At 35.3% G+C, this 21,623-nt stretch overlaps 1 protein-coding gene across 2 annotated transcripts in view; it reads left to right on the forward strand.

Annotated features, from left to right (window-relative positions):
* The first annotated feature begins 6,915 nt into the window (after nt 1–6,915).
* ppp1r14c (protein phosphatase 1, regulatory (inhibitor) subunit 14C) overlaps nt 6,916–21,623 on the forward strand; it is a 42,766-nt gene continuing 28,058 nt past the window's right edge. For both annotated transcript variants that reach the window (XR_008835871.1, XM_056449607.1), the window contains exon 1: nt 6,916–7,209. Coding sequence is in view for 1 of the 2 variants with exons in the window: in XM_056449607.1 (XP_056305582.1) it covers nt 6,997–7,209 (213 nt within the window). In the remaining variant the exon portion in view is untranslated. The remainder of the gene's footprint in view (nt 7,210–21,623) is intronic.

Below are 21,623 nucleotides of genomic sequence, written 5' to 3' on the forward strand. Positions count from 1 at the left end.
ACTATATTTGCATGTAAAGAAATATATATTATTATTTCCCCCCCTTTTATTTATTTAAATAGTAAAAAAAAACATACATTCACTAATCAACATAACTAAAAACACAACATGCATATAAACAGTGCATTATAATTGTGCATAAACAAAAACAAAATAAATGAAGGCAACATCAGTACAATACAAGCAAAACCTGACAGCATCAGCATCATTTTGTCTACTAACAATTACATTTGGCTTTGGAAGTAATTTATGAAAGATTTCTTCATTAATTTATGAAACTTTGGAAGTAAATTATGAAACTTATTTTTTCCAAGCCAAGGAAATGCAACACATTGACCCACTGTTTAAAAGAAGGGGGAAATGAATGTTTCCAATTGATTAAAATAAAGCATCTTGCCAAAAGAGAAGTAAAGGCATTGCAGTCCAATTCACTTTTAGACAAATGATTATTTTCATATACAATACCAAAGACAGCAGTTAAAGGATTTGCACAAACATCTTATATATTTATTATTTTCAATTAAAACGCTGAGCTTGTCTCTTTTTCAGAGGATATAATTATTTATTTATTTACTTTATTTTATTTTGAGGGGATAGTGGGAAAATAAGAACATTAAGATTCTTATTCTGTATAATATACTATTATGTATGTTCTTGTTAAATACCAATAATAATAATAAAAACACTTAGCTTTAACTTACATAAATGCGTTGCCATCTAGTGGTGTATCTGCATATGTGTTGTTGTCAAATTCCCTTTTAAAATTCCCACTAAAATGATCCACCTTTGAGTGCTTGTCCAATACGTCGATCATAGGTGATTTTATTTAGATATTCAATTCTTATTTTGTCATTAAATGGATCGACTACTGTAAGCTGCACATTTCACCTCAACCATTTCTTTCATTTACTTTTATTCTATTCACTTTCAACGTAAAGCTGGCTTTTTAGTTTAACTCTGTTTTTATTGATGCATATTAGTCAGAGTTACAGTATCAAATAGAAAGAATCAGTGAGACCAATCTATCAGCAGAAATCCAAACTAGTTCACATTTTCTTCCTTTCTAAATCAAACAGTACTATTTTAATTACAACAAAATAATATTTAGCGCAAAAACACAAATAAAAAATACAAAATAATAATAATATCAATGAAATAACATTATAAATAAAACATGTATTGGGCCATAACAGCAATGCAGAAAAATATATAAATATGCAAAAGCTACAGCAGTAAAAAATAACTCAATTAAATAAATTGAATGAAAGAAAGAAAGAAAGACAGAAAGAAAGCAATAAAGAAATAAAGAAAGAAAGAAAGACAGAAAGAAAGAAATAAAGAAATAAAGAAAGAAATAAAGAAAGAAAGGAAGAAAGAAAGAAAGAAAGACAGAAAGAAAGAAAGAAAGAAAGAAAGAAAGAATAAAAGAAAGAAAGAAAGAAAGAAAGAAAGAAAGAAAGAAAGAATAAAAGAAAGAAAGAAAGAAAGAAAGAAAGAAAGAAAGAAAGAAAGAAAGAAAGAAAGAAAGAAAGAAAGAAAGAAAGAAAGAAAGGAAGAAATAAAGAAAGAAAGAAAGAAAGAACGAACGAAAGAAAGACTAAAAGAAAGAAAGAATAAAAGAAAGAAAGGAAGAAAGAAAGAAAGACAGAAAGAAAGAAAGAAAGAAAGAAAGAAAGAATAAAAGAAAGAAAGAAAGAAAGAAAGAAAGAAAGAAAGAAAGAAAGAAAGAAAGAAAGAAAGAACGAACGAAAGAAAGACTAAAAGAAAGAAAGACAGAAAGAAAGAAAGAAAGAAAGAAAGAAAGAAAGAAACTAAAAGCATATATAAACAAACACATTATCTCTGTATAACTCAGCCAGGGGCAAGGTAAATAGGTCAGGTATAGAGTTTTCTTTTCTCTTCATTTTGTCAAATCCTTTATCATTTCTTAATTTTTGTATTATTATTTTTATAATGTGACAGGAAGGGTTGCCAAATAGTGTAAAAGTTTTTCAGTATTATCATTTTCTATTTGTATAGATTGCATCAGATCATAAATCCAACAGAAGTGGGCGGAGAAGGATTTTTTTAGTTCATTGTTGTAAAGCTTGGATTTTGGATGGATGGATGGATGGAAAGGTATAAATTGGATGGATGGATGGATGGATGGATGGATAGATGGATGAATGGATTGATGGATGAACAGATGGATGGATGGAAAGGTTTAAATTATACAATGAATAATATCTACAATAATATCTACTGATGACTTTATGGATAGGGTGATGCAGTGGTGCAGTAGGTAGTGCTGTCGCCTCACAGCAAGAAGGTTGCTGGTTCGAGCCTCGGCTGGGTCAGTTGGCGTTTCTGTGTGGAGTTTGCATGTTCTTCCTGCGTTCATGTCGTTTTCCTTCGGGTGCTCCTGTTTTCCCCAAAGTCCAAAGACATGCGGTACAGGTGAATTGGGTAAGCTGGGTTGCGACTGGAAGGGCATCCGCTGCGTAAAACATGTGCTGGATAAGTTGGCGGTTCATTAATAAAGGGACTAAGCCGAAAAGAAAATGAATGAATGAAAGGACTCCATGGATGGACAGATGGATGGAAAGGTATGAATTATACAATGAATATCTACAATATCTACTGATGACTCACTGGCTGATAGATAGATTGATAGATTAAATAATAGAATATTATTCGTTATATTATTTGTAATAAATCATTATTTTCCTTGCAATGTTCCGACACATCCAGAAGGTGGCACCAATTTACAGTGCAATCCTCGTGATCTGGATATAAATAATGGTTTCTGTGAGAATTAGGTTTAGTTGTGAAGTTATTTATATAAGAATAAAGTCCACGATCTGATAAGTGTACATGAGCGTCTATTTATTTTTGCAAGTGACATTTGACATCTTTCTCTTTCACACATAAACAACTGGAGGGAAAGAATATCATTAAAATAGTAATTCTAGGAATTGTTCTGTACAGCTTAACACAGAATGTACAAAAACAAAACAATAAGCCGTGTATTTTTGGATTGGATGGTTTAAAATTGAATATCCCCAAATAAACTCTAATCCACACACACACGCACACACACACACACACACACACCATGCTTTTTTTCCTACCAATCCATCATCTTGGCTGCTCACATACATCATACATCCCACATGATTATTAAGACCCATTATAAAGTAGATACATGAGAACATGAAGGTTATAAATCTCCCTCTCTCAGTTGCTCTTGTTCTCTTTCTAGAGCAGCACTGGTGTTTTGGGACCGGGCCATCTCATTAGTAGGAGTTTCATTAGGTTACATAAGTCCTAAACACGTTTTCTCCTCACTATCCTTTATATCCCACCCAAAGCTAACCTCTGTTCCCATCTTTCATACCAGCACACACATCTGCATCGACGTAACAGGTAAAACACTCTCTGAGAAATAAAGGTAGAAAAGCTGTCATGACTGGGCGTGACATTTTCAATCTAAAGAAAAGTACAAGTAGTCCATATAAAAAAAAAATCCAAATAAAAAAAGCATTATGCATTTATGAAGTGTGTTAATCAGTGCTTTGAGAACACTATTGGTTGGGTTTAGGGAAGAGGTAGGATGGGTCAGTCAGTCAGTTAGTTAGTCAACAGCTCCCTCTGGTGGATTTACGTGAGAAGAGCAGGTGCGAATGGCACTTGCGAATGAAATTTGAGATTTGAAAAAAAGCACACACAGCGGCTTCTGGTGGATTCGTAAAAACAAAAACTGCAAAAAAACGTAGCTCCTGGGACGTATTTGGCACTCTCAAGAAATGTATATAGGGGTACGTAATACGAATGAGCCTGGGTTGCTATTAGCTCTTGTTGTGTGTATTGCCTCTTCTTTTTGAATCATTGAACGCCTCCTCAATTGGAAGTAAATTTGGACAAAAGCGTCTGCCAAATGACTATTTGTAAATCTGTACAGCATCTTACAGCGATACAGTTATGCACAACTACCATGAGGAACACTTTATGATGTTTTATAAACAAATTTCGGGAGGAGCACGCGCAGAAGTTTCAGTATCAAATACGTCATTGACAATTATTCTACTATCCAATCAGTTCTTGACCAAACCCCTATATATACCAAAGCTGTCTTACCAGCAGCATCTTACGACTTTAGCATCCCTCCACCACCCCGTCACCTCACCTCTTAAGCATTACAATCCCGGGGGGAGCGTTCTGGGGCCGGGCTAGATACTTCGCTCGAATCCAAATTCCTCTCTGTTTCCTGATAAGGGGAATAACTCGAGTTTGGGTGTCTTCCCTGAGCTCAGAGCCCTCTGCCTGGACAGCACGCCAAATACGCTTTATTCTGAAACTATTGCAAGTGTGAACTCGTGAATTAGCTATTGATGTTATTCTGCGATGCGGAAGTGCGCTCGTTTTTGCGATTGTTTTATAACATATATACTATTTATACTGATTCAGTTGCTATGGGAGAAATGACTAGGAATAGCCAACAGAAAATGGTCAAACTACTTACTCTACAAAGTGTGTTCATGACTATACATGAAAAGTGGAATAATATAATAAGAAAATGTCAGTTTTTAACTAAAAATGAATATAAGTGAATAAGACCAGAAGTCTTGAGCCAAAAATATTAAAATGGCTGCACCCGCTCATACGCGAAGAATAAGGTGAATACACTCAAAGATTTTTGTAAATTACACAGTATTTAACTGTAATATGAACTGTATTTTACTGTAGGACATTAATGCAGTGTTACTGTATTTTAAAGTTGCATTGTAAAAATGACAGTATATTTTACAGTAAAGATATACAACACTGTAAATACATTTAAAGCAAGATAAATGAGGCTGCAAATGTAAATACAGTATTTTGCTGTAACTGATTTACAGCAAGTTATGGTGAACTGCTTCTAGTAAGCTACAGTAGATTCTACAGGACATTGTTAACAGTGTATTTACTTTTAAGCTACCAATGTGGAACTGTTAAGTATAAATGTATACGTTTTAAAAATGTAGCACCCCAGTGTAAGCTTTTGTACCTTGTTTATTTCCAAGTGTGTAGACGTAAATCTTTTTTTGTGTGTGTGCTTTTGAGGGATTTTTGTCAAATCTCACATTTTACCAACACATTTTACACATTTCCGTTTTTCTTTGTCATACACACACAAAAAAGGGTTCCAAATGGGTGCTTCTGCAGTGACATCCTGAAAAACAATTTTTAATTCCTCAGAGAACCTTAACTTTAGTGTTTTCACCTCTAAGCATGTGAATTGGGTGGGGGTTGGGGGGGTGTAGGTAGGTTGATAGATAGATAGATAGATAGATAGATAGATAGATAGATAGATAGATAGATAGATAGATAGATAGATAGATAGATAGATAGATAGATAGATAGATAGATAGATAGATAGATAGATAGATAGATAGATAGATAGATAGATAGATAGATAGATAGATAGATAGATAGGCAGGCAGGCAGGCAGGCAGGCAGACAGACAGACAGACAGACAGACAGACAGACAGACAGACAGACAGACAGACAGACAGACAGACAGATAGATAGATAGATAGATAGATAGATAGATAGATAGATAGATAGATAGATGAACAGACAAACCGAAAGACAGACAGACAGACAGACAGACAGACAGACAGACAACCAGACAGACAGACAGACAGACAGACAGACAGACAGATAGATAGATAGATAGATAGATAGATAGATAGATAGATAGATAGATAGATAGATAGATAGATAGATGAACAGACAAACCGAAAGACAGACAGACAGACAGACAGACAGACAGACAGACAGACAGACAGACAGACAGACAGACAGACAGACAGACAGACAGACAGACAGACAGACAGACAGACAGATAGATAGATAGATAGATAGATAGATAGATAGATAGATAGATAGATAGATAGATAGATAGATAGATAGATGAACAGACAAACCGAAAGACAGACAGACAGACAGACAGACAGACAGACAGACAGACAGACAGACAGACAGACAGATAGATAGATAGATAGATAGATAGATAGATAGATAGATAGATAGATAGATAGATAGATAGATAGATAGATAGATAGATGAACAGACAAACCGAAAGACAGACAGACAGACAGACAGACAGACAGACAGACAGATAGATAGATAGATAGATAGATAGATAGATAGATAGATAGATAGATAGATAGATAGATAGATAGATAGATAGATAGATAGATAGATAGATAGATAGATAGATAGATAGATAGATAGATAGATGAACAGACAAACCGAAAGACAGACAGACAGACAGACAGACAGACAGACAGACAGACAGACAGACAGACAGACAGACAGACAGACAGATAGATAGATAGATAGATAGATAGATAGATAGATAGATAGATAGATAGATAGATAGATAGATAAACCGAAAGACAGATAAACAGACAGAGAGACAGACAGACAGACACACACACAGAAAGACAGACAGACAGACAGACACACAGAAAGACAGACAGACAGACAGACACACAGAAAGACAGACAGTCAGACAGACACACAGAAAGACAGACAGACAGACAGACAGAGAGACAGACAGAGAGACACACAGAAAGACAGAGAGATAAACAGACAGAGACAAACATAGTATAAACATTATGAATTTTTGAAATGAATATTTTTGTTTATGAATATTTTTGATCATTTAATAACATAACAAGACAAAGTATCATGGTATTACCATCCAATACTGTAAAAACTGTACTGGCACAGCTTTTCTGTAATATTCTGTCCAATGAGCGCAGAGGGATTTTCCCGTCTCACCAATGCTGTGCGCGCTCTGGCACTCACAGCGTTAACGCGAACGCGCACATTGGCTTGACATTCTCCTCCCACGCGCCGGGGGTCCTTTAAATGCTCGCGCTGGGCTTTAAATAGCAGGTGTGAGAAAACCGTGTCCCTGCATATACACCCGTCAGACACACCACCATCATCATAATCATCGCCATCATGTCCACCGCCAGCGCAGAGACCACCGCACCGTCTCGGGTCTTCTTCCAGCCCGGCGTGGGATGCGCGGGTTCCGGCCCGATGCAACGGGATGACCCGGTGCAGAAAAAGCAGGGCAAAGTGACGGTGAAATACGACCGAAAGGAGCTGCGGAAAAGACTCATCCTGGAGGAATGGATCATTGAGCAACTGAGCGAACTTTATGACTGCGAGGTAAGACTGGGAATTCCATAATTGAGTAATGAATGAATGATAAATATATTTGTATCCATTTTTCAGTGAATATAGGCAATGTATTTTGGTGCATTTAAACAAAACAGATTTATTAAACAGATATATTTATTAAGATAATATTTTAGTCACCAAACATATTTAGAGATTGAAAGATAATACAATGATAATACAATTAAATTCAAGTAAAATATTGCAAAAAAAAAAACATCACAACCTACAAAATGTCAACAAATGTTGTAATTTTTTTGCTTCTCTTGATTTTTCCTCCTTTTAAAATTTGTATTTAATATTTTTCCATAACATATAAATTTGCCTATACTCGTTTTTGGAGCGTTATCGTAAGTTATTTTGTTAGATAAGCTCCAGATTTGGCTTCAGTACTGACTAAAAGGGTGTACTTATATATGCTGAGCACTGTAGATACACAATCTTAATTAAAATAATTATATATATATTTGACTATCTTTTATTTTAGTTTATTGTGGATAGTAACGTTTAAATATTTGTATTTGAAATCATTTGATTACAGTCAAATTTACATTTCTAATTTTGCTATTATTCAGAACTTTAAATAATCAAAATACAAAATCTATAATATATATTAGAGAGTTTCCCAGAACTATGTTGAGGCTGGAAGGGCATCCGCTGCATAAAACATATGCTGGAATAGTTGGCGGTTCATTCCGCTGTGGTGACCTCTGATAAATAAGGGACCAAGCTGAAGGAAAATGAATGAATATATTAGAGAGTATATTCATTTAAATGCCACATATATGTGAACAAACTCACAGCGCAAGCAAATATCCTTTGTTTTTACTGTATTTTACAGTAATTTACATTTCGTCTGAAAGCTATGTGGATAGTACAGTATAGCATATATTTCACTGAAAATATTTATTGGATTTAATCATTTTTTAAGGTAACTGGTTGCAAACAATGTATATGGGCTAAATTTAGACACAATAAATGTAGTAATGCTTAACTTAATTTGTTTAAATTCAGCCATTTACATTGTTTGCAATCACTTACCTTAAAAAACTGAGTATATCCATTGATCTATTTTTTTTATTACTGTAATCAACATATAAAATATATAATACATAAGAGAAAGAGTCTATTTGTGTAAATGTAACAAACAAATACCTTTGTTACTGTATTTTACAGTGATTTACATTTGTCCCTGAATGCTATGTGGAGAGTATACTACAGTATCATATCAGTTACAATAATGTCCAGCGTATATTTTCCATTTCCTTTATTTATTGATTGATTTCTTTGAGGTTAACGGTCTCGATCAAGGACACAATGGTGATACAGTCGTATCTTAAACAAGCTTTTGTGGCATTCTGAGCTGAAGTCTCCCAAACCAAGATGTTTCACCTCAGAGCTTGGGTTTATAGGTTGATGAATGTGATCTACTTTACATGACCTACATTCAGCTTCTGTATGTAACGCATGACGATACAGCTGGTTATCTATAAAGCTGCAACCTTTAGCGTCAGTCCTCATTTGAAGATGGCAATATGTCATTGCGCTGACCTCTGTGAGGTGTCTTATTGCTTCGTACGGTGCTTTGTTCTCTCTCTATCTGTCTCCTTTAGTGTTTCTGTTCTGCGGCAGCTTGCTTTTTTTCTGCTGATGCTGTGTTGGCCCCGGAGAGACAAGAAAGAGAAAAAAATGCTAGCTTGACTTGTGAGGCAGAATAACGTTGACACTGTTAAAAGCATTCAAACTCAGAATGAGAGGATTATTAATTGACATATTATGGATTTTAATGTGTTCAGTAGACATGCTGATATTCAAAAGTTCTATATATTAAGATAATGAACATGCACAACATTGAAATCGTGGGCATTTTAAATAAGCAGTTTGAACAAGCAGCAAAATCTTTTTCATTTGAGGGCAAGATGCTGCTGGGATTGAGTCTAGAATCTGATTAGACTAAAGAAGATACATGCTAGGCAAGGCTAGGCAAGGCAAGGCAAGTTTATTTATATAGCACATTTCATACACAGTGGCAATTCAAAGTGCTTTACATAAACAGGAATAAAAGAAACAAGTATAAGAGAAATAAAAACAAATAATAAAAAATGGTAAAAAATAAAATAAATAAGCATAAAAACAGATAAAATGTGTTATAAAAGAAAGAAAAAGAAGAGAAAGACATATTAGTGCGATCTGTCGGACGTAGCACAGTGCTCATTCAGTAAAGGCAAAGCTAAACAGATGTGTTTGCAGTCTTGATTTGAATGTGTCTACTGTTGGAGCACATCTGATCATTTCTGATTCCAGCAGTGAGGGGTGCAGTAGCTGAAAGCAGATTCACCCTGCTTTTCTTGGAATTTCTAGTTTATATGATCCTAAAGATCTGAGTGATCTGTTAGGTTTGTATCCAGTGAGCATTTCTGTAATGTATTGAGGTCATAGGCCATTTAGTAATATAAAGCAATACGCAAAGTCTTTTTGACCTGTTAAAGTAACCTTTCATGCAGCTTAGGTCAATATTGCGATAATACCATACTGTAATAAAAGCTTCAGCTATTAATCGCAACAAGAAAATCTGAAACTGTCTTAAGCCTAGTACAGAGTATTATAAAACACGACACTGATCATGCTGATATGTCTGAATAACACACTGGCATCAAGCTGAGAGAGGATGTCATTATTATTATACTGTTATGAGAACGGCGACGCAGTGGCGCAGTAGGTAGTGCTGTTGCCTCACAGCAAGAAGGTCGCTGGTTTGAGCCTCGGCTGGGTAAGTTGGCGTTTCTGTGTGGAGTTTGCATGTTCTCCCTGCGTTCGCATGGGTTTCCTCCGGGTGCTCCGGTTTACCCCACAGTCCAAAGACATGCGGTACAGGTGAATTGGGTAGGCTAAATTGTCCGTAGTGTGTGTATGTGTGAATAAGTGTGTATGTGTTTCCCAGTGATGAGTTGCAGCTGGAAGGGCATCCGCTGCATAAAACATGTGCTGGATAAGTTGGCGGTTCATTCCGCTGTGGCGACCCCGGATTAATAAAGGGACTAAGCAGAAAAGAAAATGAATGAATCTTATGAGAACTTATTAATGACTATGGGAGTCAACATGAATCTGTTTCTTTGTTCACATTACAATACAGAATAGCTCTTCATCCATTATTAGCATTCATTTTATGTCATTGAACAGAGAGACTCTTAAGACCTCAAGTTAACATCACAAATATTTGATTTTCCTGTCAAAAAAGTACTTAAATGTGTGTAAAGGTACCAAAAGGTGGTTTAATACCAGTTATGGTTCCCAAAATAACCTTTAACCCTCTACCACATGCATTATGATAGATCTATTGAAATATATTTGACTGTTTTTCTTTTCTTAAAATGGCTTAATTAGAAGTGCTGTAAAAAGGTGGAATTTTTTATGATATGTTGCCATATGGCAACAATGTCCAACAGTGGATCTAACTAAGAAATGTCAAATTTAAAGCTTCTTTATAATGAATAATTTGGTTGTTATAAATGATTTAATTGGTGTTGAGGTATTATAAGCTTTAACACAGAACTTATAAATGACACCTTATACACGCTTTCAACAACTCATATTCCAACAGCTTTCATTTATTCCATTCTTTTTCGCTGAATATTATTAAAAACAAACCTAACATTGTATTATCATGTATACAACATACAGTAAATATAAATATTTTCTCCAGTAAATATTATAATAAATAAATAACAAGTCTTATATATCCAGATGCATCAGAATAATGTAGCTATTAGCTAACAATGTTTATATATTATACTAAAATACTACGCCTGTCTTATCTGCATCTGAGCTAACTTACCTGAACTGTCTCTATCAAATATCCAGTCTGCATCATTCTCATGGTCACTAAAACCCATCCCATCCTCACTCTCAGCCAGTTCTGTCCATTTCTTCTTTCACTTACCATAGAACATAGCGGTGCTCGCTAATACACTGTTCCCTGTATTTATATCTATTGAACAGTAGTAATGCCATTAAATCTAGATTTTACACACAACTAATCAACATTATATAACTAGCATTCATGTTATGTTACATCTTTAAAGTTCACAGCTGACCTTGCTATCTAGCTAACCCATTGCAATATTGCACGTTCCACTATTGCACAGTGTTGCCATTTGCATGGCGACGCACACATTTGATCGATTTACAAGAATCTAATTTGTTACAAAAAAAAATTTGAGCCGTGAATATGACATCATAACTTACTGGAGGTGACGTTTCAGATTATTTTGTGGATCTGACATCATTTGATCCTTTGTTTTTATTGACGTTTACATTTGCATTTAGCAGCTACTCACAATAAACGCCAGTCTGTCAGAAATCACACTACAGAAAAACACAGCATGTCATGTGACTTAATCAAAGCACATCATTGGCTACACTAAGGTCTTCTCTTTGCAGCAAAACAATTTTAATGTTGGTCTTAAAGAAAAAAGGGGCAGGGAAATGAGCATAAGTATCATGTTGCCATATGGTAGAAGGTTAAGTTAAAAAAGTCTTGACATTCTTGACATTTTTCTTCGTTTTGAACAACATCTTAAGTACAATTTTCCACCATGAATGACCATTTTTGCTTCAATGAAAGCAATTAATGTCGATAAAGACCTTTAATTTCAAAAGTGCAGATCTTCTTCAGTCTAATAAGAATTTAGACTCAATCCCAGCAGCATCTTGCTCTCAAATAAAAAAGATTTTTGCTGCTTGTTTAAACTGCTTATTTAAAATGAGCTGAAACAACACAATTTTATGTTCAATCAACTTAAGTGAGGTTTATTCATAAACTAATTTCGAGAGGATCCCGTGCTTATGATTTATCACAGCCGGTCTCGTATTAAGCTAATCAGTATCATCCAATCATATGAGCCATAAGCAACTATAAATAACCACAGTTTTCAGTCCACTTTATCTTCGTTTGGAAGAAACCCCCATTCCTCCCCATTCTCCTCCTTCACTATAGATCGGGTGGCACGGAGGCCCAGTGGTTAGCACTGTTAGCCCCACAGCAAGAACACTGCCAGCCCTGGTCCTGCCAGGTAGGTAGGCGTTTCTGAGAGGAGTTCGTATATTCTCCCCGTGTCCGCGTGGGTTTTCCCCGAGTTCTCCGGTTTCCTCCCACCATTCAAATATATACATCATGCAAAACAATCAAGCATTGTCTAGCCCCCTTTTTTCCTCACGTGTTCCCTTAGGTACTGCAGATGGGGAGTTCTGAGATCCACCGAGCTCAGGCTCCCCTCTCGCTCTGCAAACGGGAGGAAGCCCCGGGCTCGATGATCCCTTGAGCTCGGGGCTCTCTCCCAGGACAGCATGCCAAACAAGCTTTTGATGAATCATCAGCTAAGTGGGAACTCTTGAAATTAGGTATGTTAACTTGAACTTAAAGCAATTTATTGGCAATAATACAATAAAAATGAAGTGCTTAGGAGAGCTTAATGTTAATGAGTCTTGCACAGTTGCATGCTCAGCTTGTTATGCACTGTGTGTGCATTTATGAGAGTTATATAGTCTCTAATATTTCTCTCTATTATGAATAATGTATGAGCATTTTCTGATTTAACGTGTTGCATTTGCGGCAAACAGAAGGCATTTCATCTGCTGTGTTAATCAAAACATCAAATAGGGATGCTGTTTACAAGCTCAAGAGATCCAATCAGATTAAACCTGAGCTAATAAAGAGCTGTTTACTCAGGTGTATTTTAATGCCCCGTCACATTTACACAAGAAACAAGAGGAGGAAGTCACACATAGTCAATAACCCTTCACAGCTCAATGTCTGGCTGCCCATTAACAGCAGGTTTCGGCCAAAGGCAACAGACTTCATGTAAACAACACAGGATTCTGAACTGAACGTGAGTGCTGCATTAATATACATGGTGAGAAATAATCTGCAGAGATGCAATTAGAGCTTTATTAAAGACTAATAGTGAGATTGCAGTAACCATAATGTGCACTGATGTGATTGAGTTAGGAATCTCTAATTAGCATTTCTTTTGGAACTCTCGTAATAGACTGAAGCAAAAATGTTTGCACCTGAATATCATGTATTTTACAAGAATTGGAGGTTTCAGTTTTCTTTTTATTCCTATTGTGACAATCAGTTGAAGATTCAAGTTTTTGTCAAATATTTGTGCTGTTTAACAGAGAAAATATTTTTAACACACATTTAAAAAAATATTTCAATAATTAATTTCTAATAACGGATTTCTTTTATCTTTGCCCTGATGACAGTAGATAATATTTCACTAGATATAATAGAGATCTATTTACTAGATATTTTACATAATATTTTCAAGATACTAGTATTCATCTTGAAGTGATATTTAAAGGCTTAACTAGGTTAACTGGGTTAATTATAAAAGTTAATTAAACAAGTCACTGGACAACAGATTTTTTTTTTAATGTTAAGGGGGCTAAAAATATCAAGATTAGGATTCTTATATCACCATTTCTTACATTAAATTGTTGTAAATAATTGTAATATTTAAAACCAAACTAAAAGAAATAATAATTTCTCAGAAAAAATATAATATAACAGACAATGGAATATATATATATATATATATATATATATATATATATATATATATATATATATATATATATATATATATATATATATATATATATATATATATATATATAAATATAATATGAAATACTGTAAAAAATGTTGTGTTGTTAATAATTACTTGGGAAATATTTTAAAAGAATTAAAATTTCACAAGACTTTTGTCTTTAACTGTGTATGTGATTGGAGAACAGTCCATCAATATTTGATTGGATGTTTCTAGTTGGCTATTGGCTGATGTTGTTTGAGTGACAGGTTGATACTGCCCACATACCAGTAAACAAGTCATTGGGGAACGTTATGGGTGTACATGAAGTTGAAGAAATATTATGTGGATGGATAAATCATTTATAATATATACTTCAACATTTCATCAGATACAGTAGAAGTCTGGACTATTAGCCCCCCTGAATTATAAGCCCCCTGTATATTTTTTCCCCAATTTCTGTTTAACAGAAAGAAGATTGTTTTCAACACATTTCCAAACATAATAATTTTAATAACTCATTTTTCTTTTATCTTTGCCATGATGACAGAACATACTATTTTACCAGATATTTGTATATTTTTATCTATTTTATATCTAGATATTTCTAGATATATTTTCCAGGAGTCTAGTATTCAGCTTTAAGTGACGTTTAAAAGCGTAACTAGGTTAATAGGCTAATTAGGCAGGTTAGGGAAAGTAGGCAAGTTATTGTATAACGATGGTTTGTTCTGTAGACTATCAAAAATAAAAATAGCTTAAGGGGGCTAATAATATTGACCTTAAAATGGTTTAAAAAATTAAAAACTGCTTTTATTCCAGCCGAAATAAAACAAATAAGACTTTCTCCAGAAGGAAAAATATTATAGGAAATACTGCTTAAAATTCCTTGATCTGTTAAACATCATTTGAGGAATGTTTGAAAAAGAAAAACAAATTCATGGGGGGACTAATAATTTTGACTTCAACTGTGTGTGAAATGTCCAAGGGGACTTCAAATATGATTTAAGGGAAAGTGTTGAGCAGGTTTAGGTTTGCTGGTTTACACTAACATCATCTCCATTGTGCAATACAGCCATTAGGGTTGGTGTAAGGTGTTGTTGACACTTTAGACAGACCTACTTTAAGAAGAGCAGGTCAGTGTGGGATTGCCTGCTGACAATGAGAGATTTCAACCTTTGGCAGAATGGAACTATATCTAACTAAGCCTTGAGGTTGAAAACTTACTCTCTGGAATGTTCACTGTAAAAAAAAAGTCAAGACAACAAATAATTTTATGTTGCTGATTAACTTATTTTAATAGGTTAATCAGGTTTCAACTCTTTTTTTAAGTTATACAAAGTTTAACTTAATATTTTTACTTTAATGTAAGTTTAGATTAATAGAAAATTAAATTTGATTCAACTAAAAAAATGGCAGCAAGATTATTTTGCAGTGAACATGCTTCTTATTAATGCTTCTAGCAATGCAGACTTAGTTACAAGCTATGCTACATTTGTAATAAAATTCAAAACAATTCCTAATTTAATCTAAGATATTATTTTAACAAAAGTTATCAACTGCAAAAGGAATGTATATCTTGAGTCTATGCGATCTCTTGATCAAACTATACTTGATCAATAACATTTGGTTTAATGGTGCAACTATCTAAAGGTTGCTTTCAAGGCACAATATGTACGACTGTTTCATTAAAATAGCCAAAATTAACAATAACAGTGTTATATATTGTGCCGACTTAATGTTCAAATACAGAAGCATGAACAATTGAATAGTGAACAGAGAGTAGAGCTGGGTGAATAATCGAAAAATAATCGAACTCGACATTCACAACCTATAATCGATCGAAATTTTCCAGGTCAGTTTATTCAATTACTTTCCCTACTGCGTGTGGAGTCTCCACTCTGTTAAGGCACAATTATACTTATTATATTATGATTTATACTTATTATATTATTAATAAGATGAAATGAAGAGTTCAGATGCAAAAACCTCCAAATGCCATCTGAAATTTTCCTCTAAAATGAGCATTTTTATCAGGCCCCTGCATGTATGTTCATTAATATCTGGCGCACTGTTAGATCCATTGCTTTACAACATCACATGACACATTGTAACATGACATCACAGGCTGTCATATACAGAGAAGTGAACTCTCACCTCAGCCGATCAGAATGAGTGACGGCACAAAGTGGATTAGATGCATTCAGCTTTTTCTGAGGTTTTCAACAGAGTGAGAGATGAGCAAAAAAAGATATTTCGAGGTTAATTTCAGTGACTTCTGAGAGAAGAGGATTGGGTAGAGGAGTTAGTGCAGAAACTAGAACAGACGATGAATGGAATCTAATAGAAAGTCTGAGAAGGACAGTAGGATAAAACAGAATTAGAATAGTGGATGGTAAAACTATGAAGAAAAAAGATAAATTAACAAATAACAGCTGCGCAATAATACGATAATATAATGATGATTATAATACATTAAAAAGATTCATTTACAGTACTATTATAATAGCTCAGAGGGGGCCTAGAGTTATGGAGCTAAAACATAAATTATGAACATTTCTGTCTTTCTTTTTGTCTGTCTGTCTGTCTTTCTGTCTGTCTGTCTGTCTGTCTGTCTTTCTGTCTGTCTGTCTGTCTGTCTGTCTGTCTGTCTGTCTGTCTTTCTGTCTGTCTGTCTGTCTTTCTGTCTGTCTGTCTGTCTGTCTGTCTTTCTTTCTTTCTTTCTTTCTTTCTTTCTTTCTTTCTTTCTGTCTTTCTTTCTGTCTTTCTTTCTGTCTGTCTGTCTGTCTGTCTGTCTGTCTGTCTGTCTGTCTGTCTGTCTGTCTGTCTTTCTGTCTGTCTGTCTGTCTTTCTGTCTGTCTGTCTGTCTTTCTGTCTGTCTGTCTGTCTGTCTGTCTGTCTGTCTGTCTGTCTGTCTTTCTGTCTGTCTGTCTGTCTGTCTGTCTGTCTGTCTGTCTGTCTGTCTGTCTGTCTGTCTTTCTTTCTTTCTTTCTTTCTTTCTTTCTTTCTTTCTTTCTTTCTTTCTTTCTGTCTGTCTGTCTGTCTGTCTGTCTGTCTGTCTGTCTGTCTGTCTTTCTTTCTTTCTTTCTTTCTTTCTTTCTTTCTTTCTTTCTTTCTTTCTTTCTTTCTTTCTTTCTTTCTTTCTTTCTTTCTTTTTTCTTTCTTTCTTTCTTTCTTTCTTTCTTTCTTTCTTTCTGTCTGTCTGTCTGTCTGTCTTTCTGTCTGTCTGTCTGTCTGTCTGTCTGTCTGTCTGTCTGTCTGTCTGTCTTTCTGTCTGTCTGTCTGTCTGTCTGTCTGTCTTACTTTCTGTCTGTCTGTCTGTCTGTCTGTCTCTCTGTCTGTCTGTCTGTCTGTCTGTCTTTCTTTCTTTCTTTCTGTCTGTCTTTCTGTCTGTCTGTCTGTCTGTCTTTCTGTCTGTCTTTCTTTCTTTCTTTCTGTCTGTCTCTCTCTGTCTGTCTGTCTGTCTTTCTGTCTGTCTGTCTGTCTGTCTGTCTGTCTGTCTATCTGTCTGTCTTTCTGTCTGTCTGTCTTTCTTTCTTTCTTTCTTTCTTTCTTTCTTTCTGTCTGTCAAATGTGGTGCATCAAATAATAAATAAAAACATTTATAAACATTAAAACCTAAGACATTTATATTCAAAGGCTAATTATTTTGCATTATATGAATGAACTATATAGATAGATTTTTACAAAACTTGACAACTGAAATGAGGGTGTGAATGAGAAAGTCTGAGCTCTCTGATTTATATTTGGTGACGATGTCTGTGTGTGTCAAACCTTTTCACTTATAATGTCTTATTGCTTATCATCATGAATTAAAATAACGATGTGACAGCTGAGCAGAATCCGTGTGACTAAAAAATAAACCCTGAAACTCAATGTGAGGAGAGTTTACTCGACTTGTTTTAACTATTTTAGAAACTATAACTATAACTATAGTTAGAAACTTTGCCGTGTGAAAGCGAACAGCACCAAGAACAAAAATAAACATCGTAACAATTTCAATCCCTGTTTCAGAACAAAAGAATCGATCTACAGGTGTGAAAGCACCCTTAATGTTACATCAGGTGTGGGGTGTTCATTTCCACAGCCTGATCTCTGCTTTCTCAGCACTGTCAGTTACACAGGACAAATTGTAGCACGCTTCTTGATTTGCATGTAAATGTGTGTCAGAGCTGTGATTGGCTTGGTGACAGTGAAACAGGTCCATCTGGAGTTCATTAGTGTATTGAACATCAAGGTTAGCTGGTATATGCGTAAGTTAATGATGGAGTCCACTGTCTAACTGAGTCCTCAAATCAATGACGGTCGCAAACTGCTATCGAAGCTGTTTTCCGATGAGGATTTGCTCTATTTTGGGCACAGTTGCTGCAAGCATGCAGATTGGTTGTGTGTGATCAAGGATGAATAGGGCTATAAAAGCTGATTCAGTAAAACTGCTGTACTACATGCTTATCCTAAATATTCTCTTTAGTGGTAAGTAAACATGCATTTCCAATTTTAGGGTTATTTTTAAACACTTAAGACACATTTATATCAAGGAGGATGACAGGGATGAACACAAATATTCTGTTTAATAAATGAAGTGTTCTTATCATGTGGGATTAGTATGCATTTTGCGGTACCGGACTAAAGTCAGTCAATTAAAAATACAACTTTATTAGTAATGGAACATGAGTGAAAAAATAAATAAAACTAAGGCTTTGTGATGGTTTTCCTTTTTAATAGAACAGGCATGTTGCACAAAAGTAATATAATTTAAAAAATGAGGTTTAATTTTGCCTATATCATCAAACATAGCAGGGGCGTTGCAAGACATAAAGCTCTACTGGGGCACAGCTCCCCCTTAAAAAAATGATAATTATAATTTAAACAATATATATATATATAATTATAAATAAGTTATTGTGATTATACAATTATTATTCTAAATAAATGACAGAAATTAATCCTAAATGTAACTGGAAACAATCTAAAGACACAACTGGAGTGCTCATTTAAGAAATCTTTTGCATGAATATTAATTTAATTCGAATGAAATTCTATAGACAATTCTATACAATACAAAAAATATGTTTTATAGAATTATCAGTTGTGTGTGGTCTTAGACCTGACTCGTGGCCGAGAATTAGGTTTATTGAGTCTTATCTCCCTGACTCATCATCCCTTTTTTTCTTCATACAAAAAATCTTGTATGTCAGAATCAGAAGCCATGCATGCTTACTATAAATAAGATTGTATCACCACTATATTATTTAAACTTTGTTTTGTCGATTTGCAAAACTCACTGCGTGCCGACACCCCGCATAAAAGACTGTTATGCCGGTTTCACAACACATGAGTGGCGCATGAGCGGCGTAGCTATTTTTTCAGCATGCATGTTCACAACTGGGACACAGGGAGCAGAGCAGCGCGTCAGCGTCAAGCAGGACCGGTGCGTGAGGCAAGCAGATGTGTTTTTTTTTCTGGCCACATGCTCAGTTTGCTTTTTGATTAAACTACATTGCTTTCACCAGCGTTGGTTCGGTTACACATAGAGAATAACGTCTTTATTCTGGGATTACCACTCTTAATAAATACACTTGCATATAAAGTAAATCGTATCTCAAAGCATTTACTGGGGCACTGGCGATTTTTACTGGGGCTCCCCTGGAACATAGTACTAAAAAATTAACTATTTAAAAATTAAACTACTTTTTTTCTCATTAAACTATCCAAATAAGGCAAGGCAAGTTTATTTATAAAGCACATTTCATACACAATGGTAATTCTAAGTGTTTTACATAAACAAGAATACAAGAACCACAAAATACAAGTATAAAAAATAAGAACAAAGCATAAAAATGATTAAAAGCAGATTAAAATGTGTTAAAGCAGGTTTTAAAGGAATAAAAAAGAAACAAAAGCATAACAGTGCGATCTGTCGGACATACAGCATCACAGTAATAGCCCGTTTCCACTGAGTGGTATGGTTCGGTTCAGTACGCTTTTATGGCCATTTCCACTGTCAAAGGTACCAAAAAGCCAACCGTACTGTACCAGTTATTGGGTACCCTTTTCAAAGGGTACATAGCACAACAAAAGGGTACCAAATGGCGGAGCAAGACACCAGCTGTACACTATTGGTTTACAGAGATACGTCGATAGCTCGTGCACAAGCCAGGAGAATTTTCCTCAGGAGAAAACAGCTTCGATAGCAGTTTGCGACCGTCATTGATTTGAGGACTCAGTTAGACAGTGGACTCCATCATTAACTTACGCATATACCAGCTAACCTTGATGTTCAATACACTAATGAACTCCAGATGGACCTGTTTCACTGTGACCACACATTTACATGCAAATCAAGAAGCATGCTACAATTTGTCCCGTGTAACTGACAGTGCTGAGAAAGCAGAGATCAGGCTGTGGAAATGAACACACTTTTAGACTTTGTGGTACGGTGCAGTACCTAGCACAACAAAATGGGTACCAAAAGGCAGAGCGAGACGCAGCAAAACGCTATTGGTTTGCAGAGATAAATCACTAGTGGATACACATGCAGGAGAATGAAAACAAAGGATGCGCCATTTTAAATACACAGCCGAGACGTTACATCGTAGTACTATATGCATATAATAACAAGCCATGGTTGACCCGAGCTTAAACAAATCTTGTCGTCGTCTTGATGAACAGCCACAAAGCCAAGAAAAGCAGAATCTACCCTGCGCCTCAATGTTGTTTACAAGGTCGTCCAATGCGCGAGTGGTTTTACTTTCTCGAGTGCTAAGTTTTTGAACTGATAATAATAACGTGTGCGCATTCCGGACAAACGCAAGAGTGAGGCACGAAAGAACAAAGGAGAAGCCGGGAAAAACAAAGGAGCAAATGATTCTTTCAGCAACCTAAACCATAAACAAACTGCCATGTTTAACAATTATCATCGCCTTTTAGACTATTATGAACTCGTAATGATGGAATTACTTTCTAACAGAGGCTACATGTGCTGGTGAAGATTAAAGACACAGATGAGAGGTTTGCACTGACTGTGGGCTATATTTCGTGTTGTTTTTGAAGCCAAATAAGGACTAATTGTCTGCTGTGTGTAGTTTTTCTGTAATTGATGACATATCGGAGACTGTAAGGGGCTGTATGTGTTCATATATGTTCATTTATAATATAATTACAGGCGTTACAGTAGGCTATTTCGCACTGTCTGTCATTGATCTGCAGTTATGATCAGATCATGTTCATAGAAAGGTTAGTAATAAACATTTCTACACAAGTATTTATGTGTATAAAGCATCTGTTTTGTGAGAACAGCTTCTCATATGATGTGAACGACCCGTACAGCTTTATTGTAGACATTTCCTCGAGCGAGAATGACGTCGACTGAAACTTTGTCATACACCATGCCCACCAAAGGGTACCATTGGTACCCTTTTAGCCGTGGAAACGCAAGCCTGATCAAGGTGACCCAAACCGACCCGTATTGTACCGTACCGTACTGTACCACATAAAGGCCATAAAGGCACAGCTAAACAGATGTGTTTTAAGTGTTGATTTAATGTAAATCCAAAAAATTATAAAAAAAATGACAAAAGATTTTATGTTCCTCTATAATGCCTTTCTAAATAGGCTTTATTTTATTTCCTTTAAATCGCATAATACATATAAACAAAAGATAGCTGAATAAAGATTTACACTAAATGGTGCTTAAAGTGTTTCAAAAAGAGACTTCCGTCTCCTCTAATGATATCAGCAGTCACACACAGCACACAAATTGCAGCGTTTGCAGAGAATGGCTGCTGAACACACTGTGCATACTAACACACA

This window comes from Danio aesculapii, chromosome 23, assembly GCF_903798145.1.
Source record: "Danio aesculapii chromosome 23, fDanAes4.1, whole genome shotgun sequence".
Taxonomy (NCBI): domain Eukaryota; kingdom Metazoa; phylum Chordata; class Actinopteri; order Cypriniformes; family Danionidae; genus Danio; species Danio aesculapii.